We start from the raw sequence: 11852 nt of genomic DNA on the forward strand, positions 1-11852 counted from the left end.
TTCATTGAGCGAAAGAAAGAGAAAGATAAAGAGAGATAAAAAGATAGAGTACGATCGAATGAATTACGTGTAGCAATTCGATGATGCATTTAACAAGGGAGTTCATTGAAAAATAAGAAATAAAAAGTAGAAATGCAGGTGCGTATATTGCCCCGTTGGTTTTTCCTTTCGCACTCGGATCACGTGCCCAACTCCGGATGGTAATGTGTACTCACGTGAAATGCATTTAACTAGACCGTGCTGCTGCACATAAGAACCTCCGGATACAGTAAATAATATAATAATGCTTCCTCGTGAGACGTGCTAGTTTTTCTTTTTGTTTCTTCGTTCTTCTTTCTCTCTTCTTCTTTCTTTCTTTCTTTCTTTTTTTTTTTTTTTTTTTTTCAATCGAGCTACTCTTCAAAACGTTGCAACCCGCATTGTAATAATAATACTATATCTGATATAATTAATCTCAAATTAATTCGATCGAACGTAAATTACAAAGAAGATAAAACAAACAAACAAACAAACAAACAAACAAAAGAAAATAGAGAATAATTAAAGTTCGATGGACTCGTAAAGATATTATAGTAGTTACATCATTAATTATGCGTTGCATTCCATCCAGACGCCATACGAGAAAACAATGCGATAACAATGAATATATTTCGTATGAATAATTATAAAATAATACTAGTTGAAACGTATTCACGAATGAGACGTTGCAAGACTTGTCGACAATGTTTTATATACACGTTGATTTATATATATATATATATATATATATATATATATATATATATATATATTTATATATAGATACAATTCATTGATTCGAATTGAAAATTTATTTGTGCAATAATCGTAAATCGAGGGAGAATTACTAGATTTGCGAGAGAAATTTTTTACAAGTAACGATTAAAAAAAATTCTTTTTCTCTGGCACATTTAAAATATTCTTCCTTCTATAAATGTGTTAGAGAAAACAAAATTAAAATATTTTGTTCCTTCTCTGTTGAGTTACATTATTATTTTTCTTTTTTTCTTTTTCTTCCGCTTAATTATTCAGCAATCGCTTTATTTTTAGAAGAATCGATGCATAGCAAAGACATATGTCCTTTTTTCTTTTTCTTATCGCTTGAGATAAAATCTTTGTTTTTTTTTTTCTCTCCTTTCATTTCACATATATGAACCTTTTTTATATCGCACGTTATTAAAGGTACGTTTAAAACAAGATACAATGTTAAAATTTGTTCTTTTTTCGTTTCTTTTTTTTTCCTTTTTTTTTTTTTTTTTTTTTTTTATAAATTCATCATATTTATAATAATCTTATGAATTATGTTTGGACCAAGTGCACGTAAAAATATATGCATTATGCGCCAAATGATGCATTGATACATTAGATGTCACGATTACATGGCCCGCGTAGTTCATGGTGCGATACGGTCCTTTGTACTATAGTCCGTGTTTAAAGGATCATTAAACAAACAACATTATACAATTGTCTAATTGCTAAATAATTAAAATAGCAGGTATGTTGTTTGTAATTATTATTATTATTTTTTTTTTAACGCAGAGAAATACGATAAGTTTATGTAAATACGTAGCATACGATATTATATGTATGGCACTTTCGGATATTGTAAAATTTGAGCTTATATATATATATATATACACACACATATATATATATACACATATATACGTATATATGTATGTATGTTGCTTGTGTATATTTTTTATAGCTTAGGCAGTATGAAAAATTGAGTCTTACGTATTCCGTTGCAATTTTCAATAACATAAAATGTTTTCAAATATGTCGATAATCAATCATGAAAAGTAATCATTTTACAAGTATAAATATTTAATATTTATACTTTAAATTATGTCGGAATAATATAAAAATATTCCGGGTATGTTTTTCGAAAGCTTAATTAATGTTTTTATAATACTAATACTTTTTATTCAATTTCGATCGATATAGATGGGCCATTTGAATTTTTAATTTAATATTTAAAATTCAACAAGCTTTTATCACCATATGGAAGATCGAGATGCAACTTACTCGGGCCATGTAAGCAGCGTTGCAATTCTCTCACGCATACATTTACGCAAATCCACGTGTAACACACACACACAACACACAAGCACGCGTGACATTCATTCATGATACATACATAGTATACAATAAAGATGCTCGCACTATTCGTATTTTCATATTATTCTTATTTCTCTTACCCTCTGTCTCTCATATTGATATCACCTCCGCACATTTCTAACACTCGAATATTCTTTTTTGTTCTTTTTTCCTTTCCCTCTTCTCTTCTTTTCTTTTTTTACTTTGATTCTCAATAAGAGTAACAACTTTTTTTCTAAATATATAAGTGGATTGAAAGTGAGAAAATCGACGATAATAATATTTATGGACATTTGTAAGTTCACGCGCATTAGATGACACACAATGTGTATGTATATAAGTAATATGATCTAGAATTGTTCTTGCTGAAAATTTCTATGAAATAACATTGGAGCAAATGAGATTTGAAACCGGTTCTAAATCCGATGAAGTAGAGGCGATACGTTCCATTAATTATCGTGATTCGGCCTTCGTTTTTGGTGGCCTAAAGGCTTTTAATTTCTTTGCTTTCTTTTGTTTAGTTGCGTTAGAACCAGACTGAAAAGCTTTCCAGCTATCGACTCGTGATTGTCTCGATTCTTCGAAATTTCTTTGCCACTCACGTTCCAGGGCCGCTTGAGCTTCCGCAGATAATTCTTCTTCTCGTTTTCTCTTTCGCTGTTCGGCATCTCTAGTTGCTAGTTCTCTTCTACATTAGAGCAAATTATTCAGGAAAAGAAAAAGAAAATAATAAATTCTTTGTCGATTTAAATTTATGATCAATATTATAAGAAAAAAACTTACCTTCGTCTTTCCATATCGGCAAACAATTTCATTGTCATAACCCAAACAGCATGCCTGTATCCTTCTTCGGTTTCTTCCTCCAACATATTAGTTGTCGAATTGTCAGTCTTGCCTTCTTTTTTTAATTTTTTCTTTTTCTCAGCAATCTGCAATTAATCTTACTACTATAAAAAGATTCCTATGATTTGTCGCTTCAAGATTAATAAAAACTTACCATGTGATCCGTACGAGCTTTTGCCTCTTCTATAACGTCCATACATTTTGCTCTCGTCTCTTCGTTTTCTAACGTCTTCCATGCTTTATTAACAACTATACAATTCAAATAAATTCACAATTAATTTCTTCATAATCTGCGATTAATGGACAATCGGTAAATTGATTAAAATCAAAATGTCATTTACTTTCAAACGCTTGTTGCGCTCTTTCAGCGTCGTCTTGGTTCTTGTCTGGATGTACAAGTATGGACATCTTAAAATTAAATGCTCCTTTTATTTGATGTTAAACTTACATCAGGAAAGGATAAAAATAAAGAGAAGACATACTTACACGTCGATATTTTTTTTTGATTTCATCTATGGAAGTACTAGGATCTATTTGTAAAACTTCGAACGGATTTAAATTAAAGTAAGAAGAACCAGGCCGCAGTAATCTGTCGATTTGCTGTTTAGGAGTTAACACGGAATCCCTTTTTTCGATTTCTTTGACCTAAATAAAGATAGAAAATAACAAAATCATATAAAACGTCGATCACAGTGGATATACATATATAGGTTAGAATCTCTTTTCGTATTAATAACTATAAGAAAAGTTCGATGAATTTTTAAGATATTTACGTAACGAAAGCGTATTATTAAACGGATTAACGTTTGGAACGTTTAAAACGTTGATAATGAATCATCTTAATGATATAAAACGATGTACACAAAGTGACGTTTGTAGAAATTTGGACTAAAAATGTGTTTGTTTTCGTCGTTATGTAATAATAAAAAATCATCGATCGTATTGTTAAAAGAAATATGAATAATTGATTAATATTATTACATATGTTCCATTACATACTTCCGAATAAAATTCGTTAAATTCATCCTCCTTCTTCGTTGGATTTTCACTGGGTAAACTCGAGTTGGTTGCGGCCATCTTGATTTGTTCCTATTCGCGGCGAGTTCCTATGTCAGCCACCAGATTCTAATTGACGTAACGCGAGAAACAACGAAATGGACAGGATGCTTATCGAGCAATATTGGAACATATGGATTAGGGATAAAATTTCCTTCGACTTCTATATAACCAATCTACACGACCTAGAAAGTCTCATATACGTATACATATACATATACATATACATATATATATGTATGTATATATGTATATATATATATATATAAAATTTAATGATCGATAAAATTGAAGTATTCTCTCTCGTTTCTTCGAAAAGTATTGAATTTTTTGTAATAACTTTTTTTTTTTGCATCGAAAATGCTTCAACATATATGTATATATATTTATATTATTTCCTATTAAAAAAAATATGTATATATTTATAAAAGATTTTTTTTTCTTTTTTTTTTTTTTTTTTTTTTTTTGGAATAATCAGGATAGGTACGTGTTTATGCACGATTGGCGACATAAAATTTGTTATTATTTTATTAACAAAGCTTAACAGCCAATAATAAACAAGTAATGCTCCTTCGCACGTTAATAAAGACATATCAAACGAAATGAAAACGGCAACATTCACATATGTTATTGCAGCATACACTTTTGTCAAAACTGATTTGACTAACAATTAATTTCTAATACGTTCGAGATATATACTAAATACTAACACGCATTCTCTACTATTCGCTATTATTCGACGAGAGAAAACTTAGATATTACATAAATCGTGTAAGGTAGGACGTGTAAATACTAATATACATCATACATACGAGACACTATACGGACATCTAATACTTCGTATTATATCTTTTTCTAATCTACCTTTGTAAATCTAGATTAGTAAGCTAATCGTTACTATTAAACGCTTTATTAGACATAAAACGTATTTAATTGTAATATAATTATAAATAGAGAGTGCCACGAGAATCAATTTGTTCGAGATAACAAAATGGCGTAGTATGTAATTATCTTACATACGTAATTATGGTGGTCCGATATGTCGTTCTTTGTTCTATCTTTTTTTCTGAAGGAAGGAGGTTCAATCAACAAAATCGAGACATACCTTTTTTTCTTTCTTTTTTTCCTTCTTTCTCTCTCTCTCTCTCTCTCTCTTTCTTTTTTTTTTATCTTAATAAAACATTCGAATTTTTTTTCATTTTTATCTTTTTCATATAAGAGTTACATACGATTTATTTATTTATTTATCTTATTATTTTTTTTTTCTTATTCGCGAATGAAGGTAATCGCAGAACTATAATTTAATTTTTCGTCGTTTAATCTCAAACGAAGTGACACTCGCGACATATATATATATATATATATATATATATATATATATATATATATATATATGAACATACAGTCTTCACACGACGGTGTATTTTCTTTTGTAAATAGTTTATAATTCTATACGTGAACTAGTGGTTAAAGATATCAATGATAGAAATCGGAAATCCAGAGGCGTATATAAGCATACATACATATATATATATATATAGAATTTATGAAATATCTATTTTACAAATTATAATAAAAATTGTCTTTGTTTCTGTGTGCGTGCGTTTGTATATGTGCGTATATATATGTGTGTCTGTCACAAAAGTCTTCATTATTCGAAATTAATTATACGTAGCACGAAAACGATTTATATATGTATATCTACGCTTTTCATAACAATTTGAAAAAAAAAACAAAATAAATAAAACGAAAAATAAAAATAAATAAATAAATAAATAAATAAATTAATTAATTAATTAATAAAAAATAAGAAAGAAATAAAACAAATCCTTTTTACGCCTCTGTTAAAATGTCCTCACATTTTACAATAAATTACACAAAGCTAGCGTGCCAAAGATAGAGATCTCAACGCTACTAATCTACATATCGACGTTCTAATCGTAATATACTGTGAGAAGTAATAATGGGGAGGGGAGACAACAATAATACGATGGCCACAGGGACATATGTTATTTATCTATTAGAAATACAATTTCTATTTGCTTTTTTTTTTTCTTTAAACAAATACGCATATCAAAATACGCTCGAACGAACGATCGACACAACAATAATAACAATAATAATTATTATTATTGTATAATAATAATAATAATAATAATAATAATAATAATAATAATAATAATAATAATAATGATAATAATAATAATGATAATATCGATTGATTTGATCGATCGTTCGTAAAAAGAGAAAAAAACAAAAAGAAAAAGTTAACGCGCTCGTACATCGTGAAAAAAAAAAAAAAGGAAATCATACGGATCCTATATTTTAATATTTTACGTATTACATCCTAATCTAATTACACGCTACACACTAAAATTATAAAATAGAATAATTCTAAAGATTACATATGGACCGTTATTACTTCTCACTGTAAGCGAATAAAAAGGATCGCCATTCATTCGTTCTTTCTCTAATAAAGAGATTAGGGTAATGTTGAATGTAGATTATGTATGTCAATTGAAAATAGATCCGTAAACGTGAAATTAATCGTGCGAGCGATTGTTATTATTATTATTATTATTATTATTTTGCTTGATTTATATCGTTGGTGAAAATAGAATTAATGAGAGATATCGACAAGATTTGTTGTTCGAAAAAAATCGGACGGGAATGTCCCATTAAAATTCTTTGTTTTTTTTTTTTTTCATTTGTTCTTCCTTTTCTTTCTTTTCTTCTTTCCTTTCTTTCTTTCTTTCTTTCTTTCTTTCTTTCTTTCTTTCTTTCTTTCTTTCTGCTCTCTCTTTCTTTCTTTCTTTCTTTCTTTCATTCTTCTTATCCTCTTTTTTTTTTTTTTTTATTTTTTAATCTTTTTTATCTTCACGTGTGCGTATTTATCATTCCTTCGCAAAGGATTTTCTGTCCGAAGAAGAATCTGTCAAAATATATTTTCTTCGTAAAAATTGACATCTATAATAACTTATCGATATGCATATCCGAGAATATTTATTATACCGTTAGAGAAAACCGATATAAGTGTGTTCTTGTATATATCTATATATCTATATATATATATATATATATATATATAGATATAGATATAGATATAGATATGTATGGTCGTGTACGTGTGTGTGTATCGAATGATTCGACGTAGGTCGAGAGTCGATAATTGTAAGAGAGAGAGGGGGACTTGCTTGAAGAGTTAAGAATGAGAGAGGAAGAGAAGACTAGGGTGTTTTTTCTTTTCTTTTCTTTTCTTTTGTCTATATATATAGACAGTGTGTGTGTATATGTGTGTGTTGTACCTGTGTGCGTAGTTAAGCGACAAGAGATGTTGAAACAGCTGATGCTTGAGACAAGCAATAAGTAAGTAAGTAAGTAAGTACCTATATTGAGATAGTAAACGTTTCGGAATGATTATAGACAAGTAGATTTGGTCGAAATTTTATACCGTCGAACGGCAAGCACACTTATATAAGGAGGATAGGGTGGGTGGTGGTTAGAGGGTGAGAGGGACCGAGGGATGATTGCGAAGGATCAACTAACGACGAAGAGATTTATTTTGGAAGTTAAGATTTTTATCGCGATAGAGACGACAATTTTTTTCTTCTTTTTCCTTATTTTATCTTCTTTTTCTTTATTTTTTCTTTTTTTTTTTCTTTTTTATTTCTTCTAATTCCTCTAATGACGGATCAAAATGACTTCGATGTCATTTTGTTAATCGCGAATGACGATGAGAGAGAACGACGTTGGGTGGAGATACCTTGACCTTGACCCAAATATTCAACATCTCTTTCCAATTTTATCTCCCCTCCACCCCCATCCCCTTTTTCTTTTTTTAATTTCAAAGTAAATTTAAAATTCGTTAGTTTCTTTGCTATCGATTCGATTGATTCGAACAGTTTTGACAATAGTTCATCCAGGATTATTATTTCGTTTAGGAGACAAGGTCAAAGGATCTCAACGAGAGATAATTTAATATATATATATATATATGTATATATGTATATATATATATATATGTATATATAGTATTCGACGATCGATATATAGTATAGACGATCGACACGATTAATTTTTATATCTACCATATAAAGAGAATTCTTTAAACACATTAGGTAGATCTCTCATATCCGACATTATCTTTTTCTTCTTCCATATATGCTTATTATATGAATTACACATAAATTCATTATTCGATCTCGATGGATCATCTCTGAAAAATGATATCTCTTTCTCTCTTTCTCTCTCTCTCTCTCTCTCTCTCTCTCACTCTCGCTGAACTTTTTTATTATTTATTTATTTATTTATTTATTTATTTATTTATTCATTTATTTATTTATTATTATCGTTATTGACGTTAACGGGGGGGATAAATTATTGACGGCCTCCGGATATTATATCGAATCGTCGTGGGTTTTAATCGATTTTATAGTTTATAGATTTATCGATCTCTCTAAACGAAGAGATGAATCCAACGAGAAACGATATATTTCTTATTATCGTTAATATATCGTAATATATATTATTATGATATATATCGTTATATGTAAGTACTCACTTACAGCGGACACAACACACTCTCTATATAAAAACTTCGCGTAAACGTCCATAGATATATTACACATACATATTAGATATGCACAAACACACTCTTTCAGCGCGAAAAGAATGAAAAGAAAGACAAAAAAATTGAAAAAAAAAAAAAAAAATAGAGAAAAAAAAAACGAACAGACATTATATATTTTCGCATGTATAAACTTTCAAAATCTATTTTGGCACTCTCCTAGTTTCATCAAAAAGGCGAGCACGCTTTTTCTATATTCTTCAATTCAGAGACATTGCATTGGAGTATAGATTTACTCTTTCTCTACACATACTTGTAATTTTACTTTATTTTATTTTTAACTTTTACTTTTACTTTTACTTTTACATTTTTATTTTATTTATTTATTTATTTATTTTTTTTTATCATTTTTTATTTATGTATTTGTTTGTTTGTTTGTTAATTGGTTTGTTGGTTTTAACGCTTTACAATTATATTATATACGTAATAATTATTATATATCGTCCTTATGTTTATACGTTAATTGGTCTAATCGTAAGAAAGCTTTTGCTTTTTTTTTTTCCTTTTACTCTTCTTTCTTTTTTTTTTTATTATTCATATTTTTTTTTTTTTAATTTTTTTGTTCTTTTCCTTTTTTTCTCACTCGCATACAAAATATTATCGGCTGCGACTTCTTAGTTTGTTTGTTTGTTTTGTGTTTTCTTTTTTTGTTTTATTATTATTATTACTATTATTATTATTATTATTATTATTATTACTACTATTACTATTATTATTATTATTATTATTATTATTATTATTATTATTATTATTATTTTCTTTTTCATTATTTAATTTTACTCTTCTTCTTTCTTTGCAAAACAAATTTGGTTTTTATTTATCATTAAACGAATTCTATTAGAAAACTTTTATATATATATATATATATATACCGTTTAGTACTTCGATCGTATTATTTCCAATATCTGTTATTTTGTTTCATCCCTTTCTTTTTTCTTTCTTTTTTTTGTGTTTTTTTATTTCCTCGGTTCGATTTAAGCGTAAATTATTATGCATATACCGATAAGCGATCTCGTGACATATTTTTTTTTTCTTTTTTCTCTCTTTTTCTTTCTTCTTCGTTTTAACGCGATTAAGCTTCTCTCATACGAACAATCGATCGATCGAACGACCGAACCATCGATCGATCGATCGATCTTTATACGTGTTATATATCGCGAAAGGCCAACGCGTAGCGCGTATGAAATAATAAATAGAAATGAAAATTTACATATTTCCTTCGCAATTAAATTCGCGAAAGAATTTGTTTGTGGTGATAAATAACACCGATATCGATTTAATACATATCTCCGTTCTAAATCGATATCATTTAATAATATTTTTTGCGTAAATATGTGCTCGGTTAAATTAACGACGAGAGGCACGTGCGATTAGAAAATATATAAATACCCATCCCACGATAGATTTATGATTAAACACCACGCGTTTATAATAATAATATATTTATATACATATATACATATATATATATATATATTTATATTTATATATATATATGTATGTATGTGTGTACAATTCTTATTACACATATATATGTATATAAGTTATTCACAATAAAAGCTCTATATATTTCTAGACAGTCACTGCGAATAATGTGTCCATTGAGAGATTATTGGCTGGATGCAGACCGTTAATAAATATAATTTTTATTTTTTTTCCCTTCGACGCGTTTGATTCTTTTTTTCATTACAAACCCCGATAAAATTTTATTGTTAAATCAATCGAAGATACTGTATTTTTTCTCCGTAACGTTATATACGTTTCGCCTGTTTCGAAAAAAACAAAAAAAAAAAAAAATCAGAAAAAAAAGAAAAAAGAAAAAAGATTTTCTGTACAGTTCTTTTTTTTCTCTCCCTTTTTTTTATATATATATATATATTTTTTTTTTCTCTCTCTCTTCTTCTTCTTTTACCGATATAATTATCCGTTTGTCACGTCCCCTTTTTTTCTCTCTTCGTTTTCTTTTCTCTTAGAATTTTCCGTTATCGTTAAGTTAAGAAAAAACGTATGCTCAAAAAATACTTTCGTCTTTGTAAAATTTGATTTTTGTTCCTTGTGTTTTCCTTTCTTTTTTTTCTTCTATCCTCTTTTTCAATTTTATCCTTTATCCTTTCGAATCCCGAATCTCTACGCGTGTAATAATACCTACGTATAGATATGCATATACAGACTGGCGTGGTAAGCGTGCGAGAGAATATATTCAAATTAATTAATAATCGATTACTATTATATTTCCTGACTTAACGAAGTTTTACTTTCGGACAATAACGTTTTTACTACAAAATAAATAAAATACAAATATGAGTACGAAAATCGTCCTAGTAAAAATGTTCTCGAGAACGTGTAATCGTGCAGCGATGAAACAAAAAGAAAAAGAAAAAAGCAAACAAAAAAAAAAAAAAAAAGAAAAAAGTAAAAATAAAAAAAAATTCTTTTAAAATTACTTTTAAGTAAAATTCTCGACCTATCGATCCTATCTATATGTGTACTTATGTATCGTGTATATGCGTTACGATAAATTTTCACGTTTTCATTCGTACAGATTATAAAAAACGCGATTAGAAACGTCTTCGATAATTTCGCCGAATCATTTATGTTCGAACAGAATTTAATATCTATGTATTTATTTATGTATGTATGAATATATGTATGTATATCGGGTGCCTGTATCCAGCGACGTTTAATGGAACGAGATATTCGTGGGGACTCTACTAGCTTTGATTACCTATTTTGATGATTTGCTTCGACTGCCTTTTGATTAGCAATACGGACATTGATGGGACGGAGATGAAAGTGATGATTGGTCGTAGGTTGATGAAGGTTCGGGGGTGGATATGAAGGGGATCGATAAGGATAAGATGAAGGGAGATAAGGGATACACAATTTTGGGGATGACTATAAGCGTTGTCGAACATGTCTCTTTCTTTTTTTTTTTTTTTTTTGTTATCGAATAATATATTCGTTTTCATGTCCGACACGCGATTACATTTTGCATTTTGATTTCGGGCTGTCAGCCATATTTTTTTCTTCTTCTTTTTATATGTATTATTTATATATTATAATGTATATATATATATATGTATGTATATATATATATGTATATGTATATGTATATATTTTTTCTCATGTGTTACGATTATTAATTTTATATTGATATACGACGTGAGACAAAACTCCGTCGAGGGAAGAAGGAAGGCTGTCGATTCGA

The 11852-nt window shown here is 28.5% G+C and overlaps 1 protein-coding gene across 1 annotated transcript; it reads right to left on the reverse strand.

Annotated features, from left to right (window-relative positions):
• Positions 1 to 120: 120 nt before the first annotated feature.
• Positions 121 to 4109, reverse strand: LOC122629358 (dnaJ homolog subfamily C member 8). Its single transcript, XM_043812730.1, has 6 exons — positions 3961 to 4109; positions 3448 to 3606; positions 3303 to 3369; positions 3116 to 3210; positions 2902 to 3047; positions 121 to 2806 (listed from the first exon to the last, which is right to left on the reverse strand). Exons 1-6 carry the CDS (start codon positions 4036 to 4038, stop codon positions 2572 to 2574), a joined length of 780 nt encoding a protein of 259 aa, XP_043668665.1. The 5' UTR covers positions 4039 to 4109; the 3' UTR covers positions 121 to 2571.
• Positions 4110 to 11852: the final 7743 nt, after the last annotated feature.

The sequence above is a fragment of the Vespula pensylvanica genome, chromosome 5 (assembly GCF_014466175.1).
Source record: "Vespula pensylvanica isolate Volc-1 chromosome 5, ASM1446617v1, whole genome shotgun sequence".
Lineage (NCBI taxonomy): Eukaryota > Metazoa > Arthropoda > Insecta > Hymenoptera > Vespidae > Vespula > Vespula pensylvanica.

Bases quoted from the DNA above. Each gene is read 5' to 3' on its own strand.
- LOC122629358 (XM_043812730.1), bottom strand. From the start codon at position 4,038: ATGGCCGCAACCAACTCGAGTTTACCCAGTGAAAATCCAACGAAGAAG. The intron at 3,048-3,115 runs GTAAGTTTTTAT...GATTAATTGCAG, and splicing joins AAGCTCGTACGGATCACATG to ATTGCTGAGAAAAAGAAAAA. The intron at 2,807-2,901 runs GTAAGTTTTTTT...GCTCTAATGTAG, and splicing joins GCCGATATGGAAAGACGAAG to AAGAGAACTAGCAACTAGAG.